The 26,991-nt window shown below is 41.2% G+C and overlaps 1 protein-coding gene across 1 annotated transcript in view; it reads right to left on the bottom strand.

Annotated features, from left to right (window-relative positions):
* Positions 1-2,569: 2,569 nt before the first annotated feature.
* TET1 (tet methylcytosine dioxygenase 1) overlaps positions 2,570-26,991 on the bottom strand; it is a 49,893-nt gene continuing 25,471 nt past the window's right edge. Inside the window, exons 5-11 of the mRNA XM_088525088.1 lie at positions 26,616-26,709; positions 16,486-16,694; positions 15,038-15,188; positions 12,881-12,970; positions 12,333-12,470; positions 6,800-7,139; positions 2,570-4,170 (exon numbers count right to left, since the gene is read on the bottom strand). Coding sequence (XP_088381214.1) covers positions 3,029-4,170; positions 6,800-7,139; positions 12,333-12,470; positions 12,881-12,970; positions 15,038-15,188; positions 16,486-16,694; positions 26,616-26,709 — 2,164 coding nt within the window. The 3' untranslated portion in view covers positions 2,570-3,028. The remainder of the gene's footprint in view (positions 4,171-6,799; positions 7,140-12,332; positions 12,471-12,880; positions 12,971-15,037; positions 15,189-16,485; positions 16,695-26,615; positions 26,710-26,991) is intronic.

Below are 26,991 nucleotides of genomic sequence, written 5' to 3'. Positions count from 1 at the left end.
AAAGAGCACCGCAATGATATTTTGTTGTACAGATGATGTATTTTTTCCACATGTAAAGTATTCTGCAATAGAATAGCAAATGTGAGCTTTAGCACCCACCAGTTAATAGCACTACTGTAAAGATACATTTTTCTTTTGAAATAAGGTAGACCTGGACTTAGCAATGGAGTCACGTGAGAGGTGACTTGCCAGGGGCTATGTTAAGAGGTATCCTTTAAATGCACCTAGTCCATTCCTCGGATCTTTGAAGGAAGCTGCTGGTTTTTCAGTGGAACATTCCTGTTATCTTGAAGGCTCCAGGCATACGCATGTTAAAGATGGGCCTTCACAGGGGAAGAGTCAAGTAATACCGACCCACTTCAATGCTCCGAGCATCTTGAAAGGTAACAAGAGATGGCTCTGTGACTTACTGGTTTTGTGTAGAAAAAATGTTATTCACACAGGAGTGCTGAATGAGAAATGACTTTTCACTTTGTTTGCATTATACAAGCTAAAGCTATCAGCACTATCGGTGAAAACAATAAGGTATTCTTTCCTGTCGATGATTTATCGTGATGTACGACAAGGGGGTTCAGATGGTAGATACATCAACAAGACAGCTAGAGAATGTACAGTACTACTGACTGTATGGACAGCTGGAATTCTTACTAATCTTAGGCTCACCAAAAATATACAAGTTTTAAAATGGAAATCTAAGGCACACAAAATACCATAACGATTTGATGTATACTGTATATTACATAGTCAAGAAGCATAAAACTGCTGGTACAAAATGATGGCATAATATTGGTTTTGTTTTATTATTATTTACAATCCCTTCATATCCTCTAGTTGAACTAATATTAAGCTTTGAACTAAAATTTGCAGCATACCCGGTTTTACAAATTTTACTTAAAATAGCTAAGATACAAAGAATGGGTTCAATTCCACCATCCTTTGCCATCAACATTTGTGTTAATTTTAACAGGAATCTGTAGAATTGAATCCAAGGTCATTACATAACGACTGCTACTGCAGACCTCGCCTGCCTCCCGCAAACACGACACTTGTATACATTTGTACAGACAACAATCTCATTGATCTATGGCCAGATTTAAGTATTTGTAGCACCAAGGTCCTAACTGGCACCATGCATGAAAAATACAACTCACCTAATTTTCGTACCGAAACTGTAAATACCATGGTTACAGTTCAGCTTTTTGAGAAAAAAGCACCATGTCTAGTTTTAATTAAAGCGGATCTAGATATTTCCTATGCTTTTGTTACAGCACCACTACGTTGTAATATCCTCAAGTACGTTATTAGGATCTCTTCACACGGGAAAACTCTAACCTCGTGCCCGCCGCGGGCCGCCCCGGCGGGGAGGGAGGATCTCGCGTGGCCCCGTGACAACTTGGTGCCGGCGCCCTGAGCCGAGGCCTCCTGCGCCGGCAGGACAGGGACAGCTAAGCAGAACTGCTCTCACGAAACAAGGTGCAGGATGAGGTCAATCCATAGCTAACGCTGTCATTTGGTAATTTGTTTAAATAAATAAGTATTAAAAAAAAAAAAAAAAGAAATACATAAGAGGAGAATCAGAAAGAAGAGTGGGATGCTACAGTATCGGAAAGTAATGGAGTGTCTGTTTTTCCTCTGGTTCCACAAATATTCATGTCATATGTCACTTCTCCAACAGAAATGCCAAATGTTTGGAATGAAGAATACAACAATCCTTTCTACATGAACTGTAGAAGTCACTTAAAATTCTTACAAAACACTTTGTAAAAAAATGGATTTAGAAAGCCTTAGCTGGTGAACATTACAGAAGAGTTATTCTCAACTAAAAAAAATACCTTTAAATATTAGCCATTTCTTACTTTTCCAACTGTTATTTTGTATTTTTTCCAATTTTTCTTTCATAAGAGAATAAGGCAACTCCAGGGGGTATTTCTTAATCCAAAAACAATCCTACCCCTGAGACATCAGGAACATTTGGTTGTTATGTAACAAAATGCTCCAGATGAGTGAGACTTACGCACTTATTGCTCAAATAAATCCTAACAAATGCTGCCTTTAGAAAAACAAATAATGCTCCTAACTTCCGACAGCAACACGTGTATTGACAAGATGCCTCTTAATTTCATATTTGTATTATCACTTACCAGAAATAAAAGTTTGTGTATTTCATAATGGTTGTTTACACGTAACATAAAATCTTCAGTGAAAAAGGGCAAGTTAAAAACAATCATATATGCTATGAGCATACGTACTGCAGCCGTAGCAATATGGAACTCTACACAGCAAGAATAAAATGATTTCTTCTGTAGAGTATGCACAAACCTTAGACAATATGATCCTTATACTATACTATTTCAAGTTAATTTTAAAAATAGAAAGTGCTTTTAAAATATATATTTACAGCTTAAAAACAACTTCCAGCCATCATGACCAATAATTTCATTTCATACATTACGACAAATCTAAAAGAGAGGAAAATTCATTGGTTTTCTAAAAGATTTATCTGCAATTTGGACTATATATAGCAATGGTTGGAAGTTGTTAAAGCAATGGCACCATGAAGTAATAATTCAGCTTATTTACTTGTAACTGTTGGATGTGGTTAAGCACCAAGAGCTGTGTAGAGCTATTACTGTATAACTTGATTTAACACCATAAAATGTGAACCTGTTAAAATCCCTATAAATGATTTTTGTAGTAAACAGACTTGATTTAAAGCACCAAAATATAAATTCCTAAAAGTAATAAACTGAATGATTCAATCAAGGTTAATAACCTAAACAAAGTCTTTTTTAGAATGTATTAAAACTATACAACTTTTTTTTTCTTTTTTTGCTTAAAATGTGCTTGAGCACCACCAAATGTTAAAGTCACAGTTTAAGAAGAAATCCCCCCCCCCTTTTTTTGATTTTACCTCAGCCTTAAAATGGTTGAGATGAACAAATAGTAAACGACATGAGACTTGTTCTCTAACAGCACCTTACGGAACCTCTGCGTGACGCTGCGCCGAGGCGGCGCCCGGCAGCAGAGCCTATGCCCAATGGTTGTACGGCCCCGCGACTCGCGTGAGGGCGTAGGAGGATACTGTTATTACGTTATCTTTAGTTACTGTTAATGCTCGGCGTGATGGAATTTGGTTGAACTCGTTGTCTTCGTAAAAGATCTCTCTGCTTTCACTGGTTTGCTTCGTTTTCCTGCTGCTGGAGTTTAGATCGGTATTTTCCGCTCCTAATCTTTCTGCTTCTTTTTCTTTTTCTTTTGCCCGCTCGGCCATCTTGGCTTCCCACATCGCTAACCCATGTTTTGGCTCGTTTAAGTTCTTGTGTTGGTAGAAAACTAGAGAAATGCGCGTGGGGTGATTGCGGTTGGGTTTCTTAATAGGCGTGGTGGCATGGAGCTCCCGCCTCGCGCACTCGATCAGGATGGAGCCGTGAGAAGGCGCCACGGCCACGCCGCCGATATCGTCATCCAGGAAGTTGTGCTCGCTGTCTGACCACAGCTCCTCCGCCTTCTCCTCGGGGTCAGCCGCCTGTCCCGGGGCACTGCCCTGCTTCTCGTCAACACCGTCCAGGTCGCACAGCTGCTCTGCAGGGGAGCTCCCCTTCTGCACGGGGCACCCGTGGGAGCAGCCGCCCTCGCTCCCGCCCGCCTCCCGCGCTGGAGGCCTGAGCGGCCCCGGCAGCTCCGCGCAGGTGGCGGTCGGCGGAGGAGCAGCGCCGTTCGGCTCCGGCCGAGCACCCTGCTTGTCCGGCTGCTGCTCGGGCGCATGCGGCAGCGGTGGCGCCAGGGCCGGCTGCGCCACGGGGCCGCCCGGCGCCGCCGCCGCCACCTCGCCGTTCAGCTGCTCCTGCAGCAGCGGTCCAGGAGAGTCTTTGACCGATGCATCCAAGTTCTTGCAGTTAAGATAAGGTGGCACGTGAGGTTGCTTACTGCTGCATTCAAAATACCCGTAGGGAACGGAAAAATCCTGTTGAATATTTGTCACTGCCGTTAGGTCAGGCTTATGTGCCAGCGATGAACACGGATGTAAACTATCCACCTTGAACGGGGAGGAAGCCGCATACTGTTTAATCAAGGAGCAGTTTTTAGTAGAGTTTGAAGTGTGTTTCATGGCATAGAGGTGATCAGAAGTCTCCGTTTTTATTCCAGGTTTTAAAGCATCTGTTTTGTTCCCTAAAAAGAAAAATGCACACCAGAGAGTAAGTATTTGTCCTCAGTTAAGAGGATATAACATTTACACAATATTCTCATAATTTTCTGAATATTCATTACTAATTCTCATAGCTTTCTAATATGAGAAATAACAACTATAAATTTTTCATTTTAATGAATATTTTTATGATTTAAAATGGTATGTTAATTACCTTGCTGAATTAGTCCCTCCCTCAACCTTTTCCAGTCAGATTGCTGAGAATAGGTATATATAATAGAAAGGTGTTTCACAGACAGATTAATAGAATAAACAAAATCAAGTTAAGTACTTGCTCCAGATTCACCCAGCTCTGTTCTACCCAGACACTTCTTACCAGCTGGCTGCTCCCCTTCAGCAATGCCCAAAGCAACAGGAAGCCCTAGATTTTACAGAGGATTCTACACTGACTGCTGAAATTTAGGCTGGTTCTCTTGGCAGCTTTACCCAGGTCATGACTGAAGACAAAGTATGTTTATAGGCGGTGCCCATCTCACCAAAAAAAAAAAAAAAAGAAAAAAAAAGAAAAAGAAATCTCTGCATTAGCGAGTCTTTTACAAACCTGCAACCTGTGATTTGGCCCCATCTCCCATCCAATTGCCTAACATTAATGGTTCCAAGTGCTCTTGGAAAGGCTCTTAGGCTCCCTGGCCACTTTCTGGTCCTGGCAGCAGGGCTGGGTTTCAGCTAGAGCTCCCCAGCGCCCCACGGCTGCCTGCGCCCGCCGTCCTGCTCTGCCCCACAGATGCACAACTCCAGGTGACTAACTGCTCCAGGTAATACCGAATAAAACAACAACTGGTCTCTCTGGTATTCTCCCTGCTAGTAACAATGCATAAATAGCTGTGTATTAAAAGAAATCCTTTCATCAGCAGTAGAAAAAAAGCAAACACATTTTGGACATGTGATACAGTTACTACACAAATACTGAAACCATGGAGACACAGGAGATAACTGCATCAACCCTAAAAATCCTATTCTATTAAATTGAATCCAAAACATAAAATCATTCAGTTAAGAAAACCCAAACAAGCCAATGCCTTCCTCCTAAAAGATTTGAAGCAGCCACTGTAAAACTAAGAACAGGAACAAATGTACATTTAAATCGTGATTATATGCCCTCTTGTGAGAAAATTTGATACTGCTTCGCTACTCCCAAGCACTTGTCAGCACAGGCCAACTAAAGACCCAGCTGGACATGCTGAAACTACATTATGTAGAAATTAACATTTTCTATCTATCTGTACCTATATGTATCACATGTGTGTGCACATACATGTACATGTTTGCAAAGGATTTTCTAGCGTGGTTTCAGCACGCCGGGATTCCTGTGCACTGCAAGTTCCTGGGCACCCTTCCGCGCCCCTGCTGCGTGTCCTCCTCGCAGCCCCCACGGCGCCCCCAGAACTTGCATCCAGGCTAAGTGCCTCACTACCCACGGGTGTCAGCAATACCACTTTTGCTGTTCTTTTTCCATCTTATTGTATTCAGAGTTTATTTGCTGCCTTCTGCCGTTACCGAGTTAAAGCAAAGCACCGAGTTGAAATTACAAAAATACATTTCAGACATTTTTTTTTCCTGGCAGTATTGCAATATTTTTTCCTAAAATGCAGACAGTCTTGAATTTTAAAATCATTTCTTCTCTTTAATCTATCACATGTATCTGGATATCTCTCATAAAGTAAAATTAAACATCATGGCGTTCTGACTGGTTAATTTTCCTCTACTCTTTCCAAAAGACACGCAGTTACGTTTTAATTTCATTAATTCATTTTCTCCTCTCTCCTCCTAGTTTTTATTCCATAGCTTCATGATCCTCTTCCTGCTTTTCCATTTTTATCGCTGCAAAGTCTCCCAGATGAGTGCTAGCCTCTGTTCTGAAATTAATGGTCCAAAACGCAACCCCAGATACAGTCTCATTAGCGCCAGCTAAAGCACCGCTGTGTGGCCCAGCTAAGCAATGACCGTTCCCACGTGGCACCAGCGCCATCCTGGTCTGGAGCAGCACGGCGCACCTGAGCTGGCTGCTCTCACATTCCACCTTTCTCCTCCTCACCTAAAATACTTCAAGGGAGAATTTATCTTACCATCTTATTAGACAGAAACCTGCTTTCTGCAAATCACCTGCTTTGCAGCGATATCCATGACGCTGAAGAATTGAAGAAAATTGTCTCATTATACAGTTCTGTGGTATACATAGTTGACTTGCAGTTTCTCAGAAAGCCCTTACCTTTCAAAGTGGATAATTCAGTTCTTGTACTTTCAAATGGTAGAAATTCAAGCCTGCTATTTACAGAAATACTCCTACAATAATATTTCAATATCCTCTTATTACCACTATTTATTATTAGGGGAAGGGCACTTGAAAATATCTCATTAGAGCAATATCATTATCTGCTGTTATCAACCTAACATGAACTTATGTTGGGTGATCATCTGTTTTCTCCTGTTCTGACAGAGAATAATGAAGAAGTGTCTTCTTCATTAGCTCCTGGAAAGCAGAAATTGCAAATATTTCATAAGAAGGAATAACGAGGAGTTTTTCCTTCCCTTTAGATGGATAAAACACAATACAGTGTCATAAGTGACTGCTGGAATAAAGACACCACTCACCTAAACAATGCAACGTGTTGCTAAGATTTTCTGGAGCTTCAGTTTTCAGCTTCAGTGGCGTGGAATATTTTTTATCTATTAACAGCTGCTTTTCGGACGGGGTCCTCCTTGTGTCAGGTTTCTTTTTCTTGGTAGCTCTGAGAGGCTCAGCTAACATTCGCACTTCTCGGGGAAAAGCTGTCAGCACCTGTATCGCCCCAGCCTTTATCTTGGCTTCCAGCCCCTCTTCAGTGCCAAATTCATCCGTTTGTGAAATTTTGTAGAGAGGTAACACATGGAGCTGTTCATCACTTGGAATCACCCCCACTCTCCGGTTATCTTCCTTCGTTAACGTGCAGACCTGGCAAGTGCAGAAACATTTACAAATGCAACCACATACCGAGAATACAGCAACTACTTGCGTATTCAGGCGTTCACCTGGACTTACTGCTGTCTCGTATTTTATGATCTCATTGCTATACATATTTCAGATGGAAACATCTGACAAAGACTTCGTCTGATTTACACTGCAGAGAAAACAAACTGGTATCTGAAGAATAAAGTCTAGGCATTTATCTTGGACAGATTCTTTGTTCAGGAAGAATGCAACTTTGGGTCAACTCATACTATCTACAAATATATTTCAAACTCAGTAAGTAATTTCATCTGGAAATATACTGGGAATTCCTAAAAATTGGATTTCTTTCTCTGTGCATGTTTTTAATATATTTGATGCACAGGTTAAGTTTTAAGAAATAATAAAAAAACATTGGGTTAAGCAAGAAGTTTCCTGAAGTGTGGGACTGTTTTTTTCCACCCCTCTCTCTTTTGGCAGCTGGGAAAAACATAAATGGAGTTATTCACAATATAGTTGCTCTATATTATAAGTAAATCTCAACTCCAGCTGTCTCTCTAAATACACTTTTCAAAAACGAACACTCTTCCCCAGTTCTGCCTGCTGTAACGAAATCACAAGGCTCAGTTTGGTGTCTCTCAGGCCACTGACCTACTTTATCTTACGAAATTATACATTGCTGTAAGAGACTGTAGCTGAGAGAAGGAAGCTGCTTAGATGTGGTTTGATAAGGACACATCAGAAAAGTGAATAAACATCAAGACTTTCGCCTTTATTAATTCTTTTAACATTTCCAAATCACTGCTGGACCTTTACAGCACTTATGATTTTCAGACCTTCTAGGGGTCCGGCCATTATTAACATTAAGCATTCACCTTAAAACAAGACCTAAAAACATCAGCTTGCTTGTTTGCTAGGGACAAAACAGAGCAGACAACATTGATCATGTTTCACCTTGTGCTTTCCAAGGGATTTACATTATGATCACGTGTATGAAAAATCATCCCGTTAATGGTTTTATTGATTACATTCAGAAGAGGCTTCTAGTTCTCCCCAAGAGAAATTACATTACTAGAAGACCATGTGTTGGTATCATGGCTTAGTTAAGGTATGGCTTAGTTAATTACTAGCTACAAACAAAGCAATTTCGGTGTCATCCCACGATAGAGCGGTACTTCCTAGATGGGCACGTTATCTTCCCATCACTGTGCAGGCTGCACGTGATGCTAGTCATGAAACGGTTAATCCCATTTCCAGGCTCCTGTCACCATGCCTAACATTCCAGGGAAGAACAACGATATAATCTAGGAAAACAAGCTAATTTTATTTTACAGCATAGATTTCACACAAAGGCATCACAAAATTATTTCTGGGATAGTATAATTACAGAATCACAAACTAAAAGTCCTAAATAAATAAGGTAGTGAGGGACTTATATATAGCTGTATGCAAAGCTTGGCAGTTGCAAAGCAGCAAGAGGAGAAAATTTAAGGGGCACAGAGCAAGGAGAAGAGCTTTTCAGGTGGCATTTTGAAGAGGATCAAAGAAGGGCTCTTGGCAATGCGGAGGGGCCAGTGGAAGCCAACGAGCAGCACTCACTGTGTGCTTGCTCCATGCGCACTTACCTCCACAGGCAGCCTTGGCACTACGAGGAGGGTTGGAAAAAACAACAAGTTGTTCCGTGAGCAGCAGGCAGAGCCCCCTGGAAGACCCTGTCCCCGCATGGCTCCGCGCGCCCCTTGCGGCCCTCTCCCCCCACACCTAAATGCCCCAAAATGCTCCGAGAAGGCCCAGCCTCCACAGTGATGAGGTGCCTGCAGGGCTCAATCTGCCAGCAGATGCTGAGTTACTCGGGAAGGGGGGAAGAGAGAGACCAGCAGAGCACAGGTCCGCAGTGCCCCTTCTCCTAGCAAGCCCCAGCCCCCTGAATTCAGTGACAAACAACGTCAGCACGCGGGCACCTTGCTGCCGTGCTCTCACTAGAAACGCTGTGACGGCTGCCTTGGCAATCGTCAACCCGTGAGCTTTCCCGCCTTCCAGACACGCACGGGAAAACCTCATCTCGTACCAGCCGTTTATTCTTTTTGAGAAGGTCAGAGATTTTCTCTCAAAACCTGACTACTCCTAACAGTCTTTTCATCTGATTTCTAATAAGGCAAAAGTATATTAGCTTTTTTTACAGTGCTTGACCCATTGGAAAATGCAGTAGTAGAGGGGAGGAAAAAAAAACAAAAAAACAAAACAAAACAAAAAAAAACACAGCTTGTATCAGTGGACAGACAGCTTGTTTCAGCTCCATCACAAAACCAATATCCTCCTTAAAACAAGAGCCCAAAGGACTGTTCAGAGGAAGCATGGTATATGGCAGTCATAGCAGATGTGCAGAACTGAGTTTGCTGGTAGAGTCACTCCAGCACACAAAATACATAAGTATTGAATTAAAATACATAGCTTTGAGAAATGTACAAGTGTATGTTAAACAGAAAATTACTTTATCTACAGCCTAAGTACCAAAAGAAAAAAAAGTATGTATATTTTCAAGAAAATTATCACCCATAATATATTTACAATATATTTACAGCAGATAATTCAGAAGTCAATGTAGAGGGAAAACAACTGAGGCTCAACGGATGTGCTAGCAGCCTGCAGTTGAAGCAGAGTAACCCAGCAACTGTGAAACATTAGCTACAGAAGCGATTAATTAATATTGAAATCCATACAAAATATTCCGTAGAAAACCCTACAGAAGCTATTGCTGATCAATTTGATCAATAGTAAAACTAGAGAAAATTGTGGACGAGGTTAAGCCTGATTTTCACAGCAAAGCCACCCATCCTGCTGTACTAAACCCTTTTTCCAGGGCACACAGCCGGTCCACGCAGGATGCGCAGAGCCGGAGGCAGCGCTGGCTCTGCAGCTCATCGATACCCTTCACTGCTCTGGGCCTAGGGACATAATGGCTGAACCGGCATTTTCGTGAGAGCTTTTTTTTCCCTTAATTGAAATGCACCCATGAACTGAATGAAATTCCCTCCTGAAAAGGCCAAAGCAGCATCTGTGGCCAAAGAGCTCCGAGTGCCTGACTGCAGAGCTCTTTGATGTGCCTCGGCCTCGTGAACCCCACGCAGAATTGACGTTGCCTTTTCCGTTACGGGGCAAGAACAGATGTTTTGAATTCAAGATGCAGCAGAGTAGTCAAAACGCTCTTCCAAACTTGGAAGACGCAATCGAATTTCCTATACTCATCCTTGCCTCGCAGATGGGAAGCTGAGGGGATGCCTGTTGGCACACACAAAACCCGCAGCATCATTTCTCTTACCATTACAAATATAAATGACTTCATTTTCTCTTCCTTTGCAATTTTTGAGAGAGTGTGTGCATTTTTATTGCCCTAGGACAGACTGAGTAAGCTCGTGTAAGTCTGAGGAGGCTAGAGAAGGGAATCCCAAATGTACCTGCCTCAGGACTATGTACGAGTAACAGTGACATTGCCTGGTATAATCTGAACCATCAATTTAAGCATTAGGATCTTTTCTTTTGGGAGGAACTGTTCATGGATGGATTACTGATTGACGCTGACTTCTTACATTTGTTATTAATAAATTTTGTACTGTAGCTGCCCTGGAGGCATAGATTTATCTTGCTTCCTTTCCTTCTTCTACAGTTCCTACAGCAAAAAGGGCAATGTGCCCCTTAGGATGAAACATCTATGTACCTCCTATAGAGCTAGCCAGGGTGTCATATATAAACATAAACCCCCTCACTTCTCTGGTTTAAATGGATTCACACAGGCATAAAAACTAGGATCTTTTGCAGCTAATCCACTGAGGTAGCAGAAATACTTACGTTCCACAACCTCCATTACTAACTGTAAAGCTTTTGCGTGCGTGTTGCTCAGTTGCAGTCTAACTGCATTCGCTCAAGGAGCTCCCTGGCCCGACTACTGCCGTCACGCACATCACTGGTTCTCAGGGGAACGGTAAAAGACGGCGTCTGAGTAAAATCAGCCAGGTTTGAATTCTTCAGAAATTCTGTTCATGAGCAGAAGTTGTGCTTGCTGCTTTCAGTAAACATGTTACTTTTACCCCTCTATAGGTGCTGTATTTTCATTTTACTACATTCATAGTTACGGTTAATTTTTCCACCAAAGCACAACTCCACTAAATTCAGGATGTGATTTTGCTAATTAGGAAAGATGTTCAGCAGCTCAGCTATATAGCACACTGTATATCCTATGCATCACTCATTTCCTCACTGTAGAACTGAAACTTCCTGTCAAAAAGTACCAATTTGGGATGTATTAATACTTACAACTATTTATATATAGCCTTTAGTTAGAAGCATGTTTCAATAAATAGATGTCAAAACTAAATAAAGAGAATATGTTGCATCCAAAAGTTACAATTTATGTTCTAACAATTTCAAACCACACTTGACTACTTAAAGAAAAGGACAGGTCAGTCTTATTTCACCTCTTCTTTGTTCAGGCTTTTTTCTGTTCACGATTCTCATTTTCTGAAAGATGATTTAACTAAGTAATTCCTGTCCGATTTTCTCCCTTGCAATTCAATAATGCTTTTGCTGCAATGACCATACCAAGAATAACATGACTAATGTAGATTTTTCTTTCACATTGGAATAATTGGATGTAACTTCAAAGGTAAGTCACCTACCTTCATCAACTACCCCATGGTTTCATACTACTCCATAATATGAGTCTGTTTAACTTCTGACTAGTAATTATACTGATAGGAAGCCTGATAAGCACACAGTGTAACTATATGAGAGGTTGATGAATTCTCATGTTGAGGAGGTAATTTAATAGTGAGATTATTTGTATAAGCTCTTCTACAGACATCTATACAACTCTCTGGGTAGATGACTTCATTATTTGACCTTGAACATTAGACCTTTATTCTGAAGAGCTTATCTGTCTTGTGGCCAACCCTCCCCAACAGGCTTGTGTGTCTCAAAGAAACGAAGGTGCATTGTAGGAAGGCTCGCTCCCATGCCTTCCTTTAGCTGGCCTACAACAACATGAGCCTGTGTCTGCTGCAGACTAAATGAGAATAAATACATGCAAATAACATGGAAATTTATAACTGGCAACATGCAACTAAAAAATGTATCCACTAAATCAAGCGGCATTTTGAAATCTCAGTAGTAAGCAGCACAAATAAGAAAATTGCCTGTACGTACCACCGTGCTCCCGTTGTGCATGTTGTGTGTGTCCTTGTGGGCGTGGGCACAGAAATCTATGCAAGCTGTGACCCCCGAGAAAGGCCGGCCGTCCTTGCACCCCAGCCGGCAGTCTGGGCCCATGTGCTCGTTTTCCACCTAAGGTAAAATAAACTACAGGTACTTAGGACTGTCAGGGAGTGACTTAGCACCCAGGGAGCCCAACTACATTTCTGACTGAATAACAAATCAGTAAAAATTAGGAGGAAGTACCTTGTTTCCATTGAAACATGTGACGCCTACTTATTACTGGATGCCAGCAAGATAATGAGCTCAGAGCCTAATGCATCTGACCAGTATTATTTGTAAGAATTTTACCAGCGCGTAGTTAGGGCAGCTAACTGACCATCAGCTGAAGTCAGCCTGACAAAGTGTTTTAAAACTAAATAAATCCACAGGACTCACCCCATCTGTGAGCTCTGTGGCTTTGTACAAAAGTTTGGAGTTTCAGCTTAACTAAGCTGATTATTTAGAGTTACTCTTGCATTATCTGAATATCACAGACCTACCTGGTTCTGAAACGCCTCAGGAGCAAGTTTTTTATAAACTGGAGCCACATCAGTAGCTAACGTTTGCAAATTATTTTCAAGCAGTTCCTCCTGCAGGTAAAGACAACATTCAGAGAACGGTAATGTACTTTAAAAGACTCTAATCCAGTTTAGAGATGACTGACACAAGTCAGCAAAGCTAGAAAGTTCACCTCTATCTTACATTGTATTAATCTGTCTTCTTTTCTACTATCTTTTGTCACTAGCTGCAAATAGACTAAAGTTATCAGAACTGATAAATGCAAGTAAACCAAGTAACAATGCAGGACACGTGCTAGGGTATGGAAGCCCCAGAACACAATGAATTACTTCCTGCATTATTTTTGCCTTCACATACATGGACAATTCAAGGAAACAGGTATGTTCCACACAAAATTGAAAAGTAACGTCCATAAAAGAGAAAAAAAATCACCACAAGGAGACAGAACACCAAGTATGATGCTTTTTTTTTTTTAAAAAAAAAAAAAACAGAAGCTTAATTTCTACCAATACAGTTCCTGCTAAAGAAATTCTGGCTTTCTGCTTTCGTGTTCCTTTTTAACTGATGAGTAACTGACAACGGCATTTAACGTTACTTTCAGCTCCTTAGGAAAGATGTCTCCGATTGCAACAGCACTCTTATCAGGAATATTTTGTATTTCATTCTTTGAAGGTGCAAAACCCTCAAGACTTCAGGAAAACACCTACTAGATCTGGAAGACATACTCAGTTCCTTGCGAAAAACCTTTTAAACATGGTACTAACGAGATGGGCTTCCACAGTGGTGTAGCAGCTAAGCTCTTATTTACACAAAGATGATCCCTAAATTCTGGGCCAGGCTTTTGGAGACAACTGCAGCTTCAGGTTTGTACACTGTGCAGTGGCAAAAAAATAACAGCTTGTTTTACAAAAACATCTCTGTATATGCTGTAGATGTCCATGTACACAAATGTAAAAGTACACTTTGACATTTTTCGTTGTGATGCTACATTATAAAACAAAACTATACTTTAAAGCCATACTATACCCAGTTATTTTAACTGGGGATTGCTACCACACATTCTGAATTGCACTGAAGGCAAATACATCCTTAATTATCTATCCTATGTACTATTCTTACCTAGGTGTATTACACCCTTAACCTCATCTCACTCCATCCAGTGCCTCAAATGATCAAACGATCCAAATCTTTCTGGACTTCAAATCTATCTTCTTAATTTGCTATACCTCCTAGTTTTATGTCATCTGCAAAATCATCAATATCCGGTATTTAGCTGAAAGAATTATCTGCTACTAAAATTAACAACAAAACCAAATGAAGAGGAGTTATTTAAATTCACTTATTTGTGATGCACTGCCAACCTCTGCAGCTTGGAAATGCCCAAGGCCCTCACGGAGGGCAGAAGGCTGTGGCACAGGGGTACCCTAATGGTGCATGTGCTGCCCTCACAGGCAACCTACAGTCATGGTACATCCCTCAGCCTCTCTTAGCTGCAAGGAGGCTTTAAAACTTCCCAGAGAAAAGGGAGAAATAAGAATAGGTAGATCAGACACCTGGAAAATGCCTGGTTAGCTGATAGGAAATCTCCTCTTTCAGGTGGCTGTTTCTATACACTGGGGCACAAAGCCTCCAAATGGACAAAGTAGCTAGAAACAAACAGCTCTCAGTAGCCAGGCATCACTTCCAGAGGCCTCTGCAAAGCTGGTGCCAGGCTCTGTGTCTGACTGCAGCTCAGAGTGCTCTTGTTTACCTGACAGGCAGGAGGGGCAGCCGCCAACACAGCCTGCAGTCTTGGGGAGGGCATTTCCATCACCCAGGATGGAGCTATTGTAGTGCCCTTCCATTGTAATGGGTCTGCATAGAGGCTAGGCAAGGCCTGTGACTACTGCTGATACTGAAATGCATAATAGGAGACACTGAATTTTCATGCAGTGAAAAAGAATATAAACACTGCTGTTACAGAACATTTAGTTGGCTACATGTAGGTTATGCGTGTGAGAAAGAGGGCGAATATCTGTAGATTCCACTTCTTGTAGTGGAAATAATCTGAGTGAATACTAGAGGAAAACAAAACAATATACAAATATATACAACTATATATATATACACACACATATATATATATATAAAAATCTTACTTGTTTGGAGTCATCAGTCAGAAGCCTAAATTTCCGGGGGTTTTTGCTTCTGGCAAATTTACAGCCATTGAAATACATACTCCATGAACAGCCAAATGAGAATGATGCTCCACAAGTTTCGGGATCAAGTCCTTGACATGCACATGTACGGCTATGAAAGGAAAAAAGGACATGGCAAGGCAGCTGATAAAGCAGTTTTGTTGTTGTTTTATAAAATAAATAGCATCATCATTAAATACACAGTGAAATAATGCATGAATTTATAAAACACACAGTTTAACCGGTATACTTGCCTTCAATTAGATAGTTAGGTGTGGAGGATTGCTTGTTATCTTTCTCAAAGACAAATTAAAAACCCCCAATACCCCACGCTACTATGATTTTGATTTATCCAGTTGGATTTAGAGAAGCACAAGAAAAGAGCACGCATACCGAATCCCATCCCTAAACTCAGTAACTATACACAGCATACATTGTGTTATATCTTTCTTATGTGTGGAGATACCGTGTCACCAAACTGATGCAACGTTTAAAACTGAACCCCCCTAATCATATGAACACTGCATTGAGGTCAACTGCATCCAGAGGGATTGCTTAGATATAAGCCAGACAAATTAGCATACCACGGCAGAAATGCTGCAGAGCCTCAGCTGCAACATATTAGCTCGTCAATTAAGTTAGATTCCTCACATTAGTTAATCATTTCAGGCAGAGAATCTTTACACACTCGTTTATTAAAAAAAAAAAAAAAATCCACTGTTTTAATTATGACCTATTTTATCTGCAGCAGCATAACGGAAGGGTGGCAGTGAGGGCTCGGCCCACCCCAAACTAATGAATGCAGTGACTGCTCAGTTTTCCCTTTTTCTGGATGCCACCTAAGGAACAGGCCACAGGATGAGAACGGGAACTTTTTGTGGTAGCACTGCTGCATTAAGTGCTCACAGTAACACCGGCTGTCCTGAAAACAGCAGTCACTGCTAGGTGCCAGACAGGGCTGTACAGCTGGGAATAGAAGGGCGTTACTTGGAATGAAGCAGTGACTAAGAAAAGGAATTGCCCATTCTGAAACTTTGGAGAGAAGGCTCCCACCCTCTGCCAACATTTATTTCAGAAAGCTCAGGTTGCTATTTCCTCTGTTTTGGATCTTGCTGGGAGAGCAGCTCTGTCAAGGACACCCTGAGTGGGCTGTGTCCTTCCCCTCATGAGCGGTTCATGGCCACCTCCTTCCCTGGCACCCCCGGCATCAGCGTCACTATCGCTGATGGCCTGCTCTAGAAAGGCCAGGAACCAAGTTCTAGACTGAAATGACACCTAGTGGTTTGCAGTTTAAAGCAAGTTTTTGTGTATTTACTGTCAGCAGTACTAGTATTGCTCAATTCTCAAGTTTCTTTCATGCAGAATGACACTCTAACAACAACACATCTAGTGCTATTAACGGAACTTACTCTTCATTTAACGCACATCTGCGGCTTGTGGGACAGCCGTACTTTCTGAGGCTCTGTGTCAGTTCCTTGTACAGGGTATCAGCCAGGAGATGTGGGATCCCTTCCCAGGCCAAAATCAGAATCACTATGACAGCAGTTTGGCAGTGGTGTCCTGCACGCTGACGTACCAAGCACAGCAACTTTTCTTCATCGCTACTTCTTCGTATCACCTGGAAAAAAAATGTCGTTTTGTTCATTCCCAGATAAGTGTAGGAAACACTTGCAAGACCTGGATGTCAGAACTTTGCGCACTCTATCTGCTTTACTCATTACTAAGCAAATAAACAGTTTTCGGAACCAAAATAAAGCAAAACGCTCAAGTAATGCTAACAATTAAACTGCCCACATTATTTCCTATCCAGTCACTTTTGGGATCTACCAAACTGGCTTCAGTGGAAGAAATTGTACATATACATTCAAAGGCAAAATTCAGTCTGCAAAGAATTAAACAGAGAATCAAAGTAAGCAATACTGCTGCCCAAAGGGTCTTCCCAGCAAGCAGACCTGCCTGGGACAGCATCACACATTGCTCTCTGGGGCAGAATGTCATTTTACATTGCATTTCCATCTGCAGAAGAAAGGGCAGCATATTTTACAGAAGTAGGAACAGTTTCAGTGTCCCAGCCTACATAAACAATAAAGATGATGGATAAGAAGAAAATAAATCATCTTGAGATAGCAGAGCTACTGAAAAGCTAAGAGTTGTCCTGAGACAACCCCAAAAACACACCCGCCAAGCCGGAGGCCAGTGCATTAACACCCCACGCAAGCACACACGTGTTCCAGCCGCCGCCGTGGCCAGGCGGCCGTAGACAAAACAGTTCCTCACTTGTGAAACAAGAAGATTGGAGGAAAGTGGTGAAAATAAACCAACTTACTGCAAGAAGAAATGAGATTTTTTCTTAATACCACCTGCTAGACTATATACATAGCAGAGCAGAGTTCTGAGCAGAGTTGCGAAGTTTTTTACTAAATTGTAGCTCCACACTGCAGTTTCAGTCAACTGCATCCATACACGGCACCTGGCCTCGATTGGCTGTGCACAGCTTCAGCCAGCACCTCTCACTTGAGGCTCATTTCTCCCCACGGCCCTCTGAGCTGGGGTGGGGGTGAGAGTTTCACCTGTCCTCTGGGTACCCGCCAACAGCAGGGTTTTCGTGCAGACCCCCTATCAAGCTGCTGTCCAAGTGCCCTGTTGCCAGGCACGCGGCTATCTGTCACACGCAGCTCCTGGCCTTGTCAGCTCTGAGTATCCACGTTACTTGAGCTAATTAAAAGCAGGGAGCACAGCACCCTCGCAATTAATCTACAAGTGAAAAGATTTTCAACAGAGCAACAGTTTCAGTGAGAATCTGTGCAGACTTTGCAGGAAGAAGAAAGCTTTGAGTTAATTTTTATCAAGAGAGAAAGTATCGCTCTTTTACAGTTTTTTACAAAAAGCCTTAAACTTAATGAGAAAACAAGTAAAAGCTTCTGAGACGCCTTTCCACAAATGGAGTCTTGGTTGTGACTGACTAACCAGTATAGTATTTTCTATAAAGAAAGAAAAATAATGCTACTCATTTCCATTTGAGTGAGGTTTAAAGAAAACCTATTATGGTTGATGCACAATACAGATTATTCATGTCTGTGTGAGTTTTACATTCTTTAGGCAGCACAGTCCCTTTAGCCCAGAGAAAGAGGAATTTAATGTTGTTACTCTGCACCAGGGGTGATGCTTTTAATCTCTTTTTCTCTTTGTTTCCCAGACTTCACATTTTCTTTATAGAAATCTAGTACCTCTTAGTTTCTCTATATAAAAACAAGTTGTCCTTTGTGAACTCTCATCTCTTTCTGAACTGGGAAGATGCTGGAAAACTGACAAACAGAGAAGAATTTACAGTTTCCTATAAACTAACATGCAAATGGAAACGCCACATGGTTCTCTACAATTTAACAGCTCTTCTAATGTGGAGAATTGCCACCAAATTCCTTGCTGTATTTATTTACTCTTGTTCATGCTATACTGACGCAGTTCTATTAATTTTGTAATTTATCATTTATTTTCTACTGCCTGCACTATCAAATGAGTTTTTGAACTCTATAATTAATTGTTATTAAAGTTAAAGAAAAAGGACTATCCTTGCCTTTCTTACTAGACTTGTAGTTATCTGAAAACCAAAGAAAACAGAAAACTAAGAAAGCTAAGAAAAAATAAGAAACTATCCACTGTGTATCAAGGTTTTATACAGTGTGCTTACAGACCGGATTTCTTATTATTTCTCTAAGCAATGAGGCTAGAACAGTTTTTCTTGACAGATCATTTCTTGGAGTGCTCTTTTTATTTAGTTGAGAAGTCAGTGATTAATTTCCACTACACTTACTGCAGCTTGGAATGATTGGGGATAATTACAGAATCTGTTAACTCTTAAGGAACCCCAAACCACTTCTCACTGATGACCACTCACCCGCACCAACTACCTGCTGGAAAACACCATACTTGTGTGAAAATTATATAATAGCAACGTGACCTTACAGTAGTCATCAAGAGAGAGGTGTGCACGGAGTCCCAGTCCACAGGGCAGTTCTTTTCGGCTTTTTTTTTTTTTTTTTTTTTTTCTCCTTGGCATGCATTTGATACAACCAAGGTCCTTGTCAGTAGGCAAGTGAAATTAATATACTGGTATAGCTGCCATGACTACAATACTTGTACATTTATGAATCAGTTCCTCATGCAATAACTTAAAATGCAAACACACGTGATATTGGAAGTTGTAGCCACAGATCTCAGTGCGCTCATTGTTTACCTATGAAACAGTAAGGTGCAAAATACTACACTACTACTATACAACAAATAAAACTAGATTTGTTTTTCTGACTACAGACAAAAGCACTAATCAGTAGCAAAAATCCATCTCCCAGCTTATCGATACGACTCATGATTTCTATGCTATAGTTAGCAAAAATGACAATGCAGATAATCTAATACTTCAGTTTGTTCAGTAATGGTCCCCAAAAGAAGAACAAAAAAAAAAATAGAAAGATAGTTGGTAAAATTCTAAAGCTAGCTTTTTATAATGGAAAAAAAAAAAATAAAACAATCCTCTTTTTTTTTCCCCCACCAAAGAAATCTGTTCTGATAACATAATCATCAGAACAGGCGTTTAAGAAGTTCGTAATACATTAAGTAACATTTTTAAACTTTATATGACAACCTTTTTGCAGGTAAGGGCACATCACCACTGAAGTCACTTAACCTGCAGCTGGGCATGAAGCTACAGGCTGCTCACTCCTTCACCTCTGCACTAACATAACCACATCTAGGGCACCAGGACAAACCCCCTCCTTCCAAATATCCTTTTTATGTACATACATATCAGGACTCGGGCTAATCCAGCACCAAACTGGTACGGCACTGATTCGAGGAGGGTGCTCAGTTACTTGGGTTGTTTTCAAAACAATTTTGTGTACATCGCTCCTGTGCCCTCTCCTACCACTTTCTGTACCGTGTCTGTTGTGAATTATGGAGGCTACCCACATGTTCCCATTTGTGCATTACCTCCAATGGGAAACCACCTTTTCTTCTGTTGGCTACACCAGATATTGTGGAGTGGCAGTCAGTCAACATACACAAGTCTACGGGGTGAGCCCACAGCCTGCCAGAGAGGACAGGTGCACAGAGCACAGCTAAACCTGTCTTTCTGCAAGCCACAAAGGTAAAAATAAACACACTTCACTTTTTGGCTCCTGCTTTTGTTAAGAAAATTGGTCTAATAAAGAGGTGTCATAAGCAGAATTTGTTCCAGCAATTTATTCCAACTAATTATGGAATAAGCAATAGGAAAACTGAGTTTTCCACTCTCCCATGCACAAGGAAATCACAGCCACAAAACTGGATGATGACAGCAATTCTTGAGGCTAGTTTGCTGTATCTCGTTGTGACTCAGTTCAAAGGGTCTAAGAACTGGAGCAGGTCAGATGAGCAGACTGCTTAGTCCTGCCGCAGGAGTAAGAAGGATGCAGAGGTATAGGCGGCACTTCTCCAAACCCACCACCTTTTGCTCCTGCTGAGCTCCCCCCGGCCTGGTGCCCTGTTGCTTTGGCTGAGCATGCGAGGCTGCTGCTCACAGCTGTGCAGCACTCGTGGGTTTAGTGACCCTGCCTCCCCGCGCTCCCTCCCTGGCATGCTGGGCACTGCCCCTGCACCTTTCCGCTTGTGCCGCGCTCCCGAGCTGGGGGACTCGGACTGCAGGCAGCACTCGAGCTTTGGGAGCAGCATGCGTGACACGCTCAGCGATCCGCTTGTTTGTTTTGTTCCTCCTTCCATGTTAGCCCTTCTTACCAGTATTTGCTGTTCCCACCACCACGGAGCTCTGGAGCTGATGGCTAGTGAAGTGTCATTCCCCAAGCAGCAGCACTCCGCCCGCTGCCCATAGCAGTGTAGAGATGTACAGCACTCCCACATCTGCCTGCCTTCACACTGACCACAAATTCACCTGTCTACTGACCATTCATTCTGGATTACCAGTTCCTACTGCAGCTCACAGTAACTGGCCACTGTCGTCAATGTCCTGAACAACTCGGTGTCATCAGCACTTTCTCACCTCAGGGTTTCCCACCTTTATCCAAATCATTTTGAAGGTATTGAACAGCATCAGTAGAGTTATGCTATCAATAAAATCTATTTCAGCTGTCCAAACACTTGAATTCTACTTACTTGAATTATTTCTTTTAGATTGTTGAAGCAACTGTCTCAACCCTTGGCAGGAGCTCTGGAACAAGGAATAAGTTTACTGTGAATAAAAATTACTTGATGTCCCTAAACATAAGCCAGTCTATCTAAATTAGCACGTACATGACTTATGCAAGGTGCTAAGAGTCAGACTGCAGGAGCTCAGCATACCAGATGCTGAATTACCATATGGATGGGAAATTCCTTTCCAATTTAGGATCACTAGAATAGATGTGTTAACTTTAATATGATATAAACCAGACACTTCGAACAAATAATCACAAAATTTTAATTGTGAATGAAATACAAGAATGTTATCTATTACTGGGCCAAAAAAAAAAAAAAAAAGGAACCAACAAACAGATCTTTTTTAGGCTTATCTCTTCTCCCAGTGGTTCCACTGGGTCAACTCCTTTTAGCCCATTCTGAATTTCTCCATCAAAATAGCAGTGCTTCCCATGCGGGATATGAGTAGATGCATCTAAAATGAGAACTTATCCCAGCTGCTCATTAAAATTTCCAGAAACAAGTGACTTGTTTAAAATAGTTTACCTCCGTATTTTTGACAAGCAAATTTTCAGCTAATTTCTCCCATTTATCCTGCCTCTGCTGCCTCCGTCCCCCACAGGAGCAGGTGATGAGCTGCCGTGCAGTTCCATAAGAACCTGCGCAAAGGGAGAGGCCCAGGGCTGCTGCTGATGCCGGCTGCTTTTGCAGGCAATGCTGCGTAGCAGCGACAGCAGCAGAAACGCTCCCGTATGTAGCACAGGTGGCTGCCCTTCTTTTCCCTAGCTCATTCATCCTGCCTACTCATTAGTCTACATGAAATTCCTTCTGCTCTTGAAAAAATGTTACATCCTTTATTCTCAACATGTCCAAGATACATTAAAATGGAAAGAAATTCCACATCCCGAAACTCACTCTTCTCAGGAGTGCTGGCAGACCCCAGCAAATGAGGCAGCACAGAATGATTACCCTCAGTAACAAATCCACAAAGTTACTTCACTGTTTGCACAGCAATGCTCTTGGGGTGTTTTACAAGAATTATCTGCCAACACCATTTTCAGATTGCTACAGGAAGCAGTGTTGTGCATATACAAATGAGCAAATTGCATCACAGGTAGGGGAGTTTTTTTGTTGTTGTTTTGTTTTATTTGTTTTTTTTTTTTGGTTTGTTTGTTTTTTAATGAACATGAAATCCATACAGCAAAAATGAGGACAAAATACAAGACTCAACTCCAAAGCTCAGTAAAGCAGACAATTCAAAACAAAGAAAAAAGAGTCTGAGAAACAGTTTGTAAAAGGCATTAAGAAAATCCTTAATACTAAATTTTTCAAACAGATTAGCGTCACCTGAGAGCATCAGCTCTCAGATTTTGGACCATCCAGGTATAAAAGCAGGGCTTGGAGACAGCAGGTCTTTCTGGATCTCCAACAGCCATTCTGGAAGGTCCCTCACTAAAGGCTTGGGGAGGGGGGTAAAAGGCCTCATCCTAAACAAAACAAAACCACATGTGAAAAACTGGTGATAAGACATGAAACAAGAGGCTGGTGTGTCCCTGCTGCAGCTCTGTAGAACTGCTCAGGCTCCTCACATGTTTCCTAAGGATAAACAACAGGACGACAACATTTTTTGATTATGCTAAGTAATTCAGAGCAGTGAAGACGAGTGCAATCTGCAAACAATGAAAGAGTTCACACTGCTGGGCAGTGGGAAAAGGGCAGAGAAAATCCGCTGTAGATAGATCTACTCTACTAAACGTGGAGAAAACTCCCATCTTCACACAGAGATGGACTCTGAGCTGACCATTACCAGGCAGGGATGAGAATTTGGCATAAAGAAAGAAGGGAAGCAACTTCTAGGAGTTACTGGGAAAGAAACACAAGACTGAAAACATTACTATGCTGCTTGTCTACTTCATAACTGCATTACTGTATGAGGTAGTAATTCCTCAATACAGAGACATAACAGACTAGGAAAAGATACCGATAAGGGCAGGAAAGGGAAGATGACAACACTTCTGAAGAGCAGTCAAGCCACCTCCAGCACAGGCAGCCACACAGCTGGGAATTGCTGGGAACAGCAGGAGTCCTCAGGGAGGCAACTGCTCAGCTCTTACATCTTCCTGCTGCACTGGTGGGTCAGTCCTGGAGACAGGACGTGGGTGGGAGGACCCCCACACTGGCCAGGCTGCACTTATCTGCTCTTATCTTGCTGTTTGCTCAGGAGGAGGACGCAGCCTTAAAAATTACATTTCAACTCTGGAGACAACTGATAACAACATTAACTTAACTGGCCTAAGGCAATGTCCACTGAAACCAGCAGAAGGAACCAACAGGAAACAGGTTTAATCCCTAAGTTTGAAGACCTGGCACCTACCTACCAGGTCAGCTGGCAGACGTGGTGATGGGTATAGAGGTTTCACTTCAGGGAAATAGAGGGATGCCTAGAGTGAGCTCTTTATGAACAACTGAGAGATAACATAAGAGCACAAAGCATTTCACATGAATTTATCCAGGTAATCTTTGTTTACCATCAGACTCTTGAGAGCAGCAAAAAGGGCCATTTTCCTTATCAGGTGAAGTCGGGATACAACAATGGGACTGAAATAAGTCACTTATGACTGGCTGGCTATAGGGGATGCTCAGAAATCTGAAACTTTTCTGTTACATGAATCAGTTACTAATGAGGATTGACAGGCCAGCATTATATATTTTTTATTTAAAAAAAAAAATCACAAAAATCTTATTACATAGAAATCTTATATACTTCAGAGTGGTGGGGGGGGACTCAAGAAATATAAACAAAAATGACAGTGCACCTACCCAGAAAGATATTGCAGAATGGTAAATTATTGCCTAAAACTACAGTTAGCACCTACACAGATAGCCACACATCTAAAGTCTCAGGCAAAGTCATGATTCTGCAGCAGAAGACTGTAGATGAGACAGCAGTTCTGATGTGTAAAGAGAGGTGAAACAAAGAGGCTATTGAAAATAGTCTGAAAAATAGTACAAAATAACAAGTTCATCTTGACTGGAAACAGTTCAGCTCATGCGAGTGTCAAACTAATGCGCACAGATACAATAAGGATAAAGTTTCAAATCCTGGGTAGTATTTAGTGATGCCATTTAAACTCAGTTAATAGGAGCATAGTTGTTCACATCTAGAGGAACAAGAAAATCACCCCAAAATATTATATACTCTCAAAAAACACCTCTTATATTCTCAAAAGAGAAATGAAAGGGAAATTCTTTGGAAGTTGTGGCGCCCTGAAAACTGAAGGAAGAAATGTCAGCACCCTTTAGGGAAAGCAGTCTGTCTGGGCAAATATTTAATACACCAGGCACATGCTTGCAGCCATTTCAATAAAAATAATTTAAGAGAAAATCAGAGTTATGAAATGCAGTCACTAATGGAAGAATGTATGAACATAAATATTTTACAAAGCCTCTTTTGATACTAAACTGCTTCCTAATGAAATGACAAAAGAACAAACTAACTAGTGGAAATAGGGCAAATTGGGGAAACCAGTTAACTATGACAGATAAATAAATGCAATCCTTTCTCATCACATTTGCTCCATCATAGTGCTCTCGCCAGCAAATCTCTCGACAGCCCTAGGGGCAAAAATTTGACCATCTGCAGAGCAGAGATGAGCCTGTCCCAAGGCACACTGCAAATGGGGAAGGGAAAGTATCTGTGCATCTGACAGAGCCTTGTGACTGCAATTATCAGAGAGCACAGCAAACCTTTTCCATATGTTTTAAAATAAATTTCACAATTATGTTTCTTTGGTCATAGCCAAAACCCAAATATGCTCCACTTTAAGAATTAAAATTAGCATTGCCAATGAAAAATTAACTCACACACTAAGCATATGAACCAAAAATGTGGATTTTATAGAGATGAAACAGTTCTACAGAGATTTCTGTGATTTCCTTCCCTCTGTTGTACTGAACAGTCACACAGTAACAGTTAACACACTTGGAAAACTATGCATTGTCTTCAGGGCTGAACTTGCACACAAAAGAAGTCACTGCTGCGTAATACAAGATTGAAACTTTGTTAAATTATCACTAAAAGGTACTCTCTACAACCCTTTAAACATAGAAATTGAAGAAAATCTAACTGGACTGCAGGTCTCATACAATAAAAGTCTTTTCTCTGTGCATCCTAGTGCTTTCTGGTTGCTGCACTGTACATACATGTAGGACACCAAAAGCCACTCGGGTATACAACAAAATCTGTCATTGCTGTTTTACACAAAAGTTAGTATACTGTAATGGGAAGAGGAAAAAAAAAAAGAGTTAAGAGGTTAAGAGTTTCTAATCTAAGATTTTTAACTACTGTCCTTGTTAAAAACGAATGTTTACTTGGTTGAAATGGTTAGAAAAATCATTCCATCGAGCTATCCGTTTATGAAATTTGTTCTACTATCATTTTTTCCTGGATACCAGTGTGTTATTAAAAATATCTGTATCAACATGCACATACAGGTTTCCTTTCTAAGGACTAGTTTATGTTCTGAGTATGAAAAGCACATTCTGACTATTATAAACATAAAAGTAGTAAATATTTAACATGCAATACCATTTACTTACAATGTACAATAACCTTATTTTTGCTACAGAGGTACAAACACTAGCCTATGCACTGTGCATTATCTTCACGAAATTTTCAGTTAAGTTTGAAATTCCTATATGTCAAAAAAATTCTTTTAATTCTCCAAACTCAATTTACATGATTTTCTATCTACTTTTACCTCCTTATTTTTCATTTTTTTTCCTGGTTTCAGTAAAATATAAGGACAAACAATTTCTTTCAAACTCTTTCCTGGAGCTTGTCTCATTTCCTGCCTCCTGTGAAGCAATGAGACAGACCAGCAAAAACTGTCACTGTAACACCTACATTCCTGAATACTGAGTTCAATTCATCAATGATAATAATTAATTCCATGGGATTTAGGATTGAGCTTCCATCACACTTTTCTTCATGAGTTCATGCAATTGAGGAGGGTATGAAAAATGTTACTGCCCTGTTACTCAGTTCTCCCAGGCAATCATACCTTCTTTCCTCTATTTCATGCTTCTTAGTAACTTAGTTCATATGACATGGCAACGCTGACACACTGTTCGGAGCCTCTTACCCTTCATTTTGTCATTTCTGTGAGCTCTGCTAAGCACCTTTCTTTCACTCTCACATTTGAACTACAGCACATCATGTAGTACCACAGCGTAAAAATGCTCTCCTTTCCTACACCTATCGGGCAGCCTTGTAGAACACACTTTCATCACAGACCACACCATAAAGGCTATGCATTACTTGAAATTTAAGAGCCACACAAAACAATTTTACTGCTGTAACATAAAAACTTACCCACTTGGCAATTGGACACCCCTGAGAGCTCTTTCCTTCCTTTCCTGTATAAACCACTACCTCTATTCTTACAGCGCTTCCTTTTGCTCCATACCTGCATTAAAAAAAAATTCATGAGTACAACTAAAACTGCTGCAGACCATTTTAGAACAGGGAACACTTTCAATAAAACAAGAATAACTTTTATTTTTGTTTTACTAAGAGCAGAACAGAAACAGGATTTACATCTTCATATAAATCCTAGTAGACTTAAGTCACAAATGTGCCCTTTCTGTGCAGTTTGCCCCAGCTGGTTACATGCAGGACACTGGAGAACCCAATCCTGCGAAGTGCTTCTCTGTCATTCATACCAACTTCAACAGCACCTAAGAGCACA

The sequence above is a fragment of the Tinamus guttatus genome, unplaced genomic scaffold, assembly GCF_059628265.1.
Source record: "Tinamus guttatus ecotype Peru unplaced genomic scaffold, ASM5962826v1 Tinamus_guttatus_pri_ptg000023l, whole genome shotgun sequence".
Lineage (NCBI taxonomy): Eukaryota > Metazoa > Chordata > Aves > Tinamiformes > Tinamidae > Tinamus > Tinamus guttatus.
Note: the sequence above shows the minus strand (reverse complement) of the source record. Positions and strands in the feature narration are given on the sequence as shown.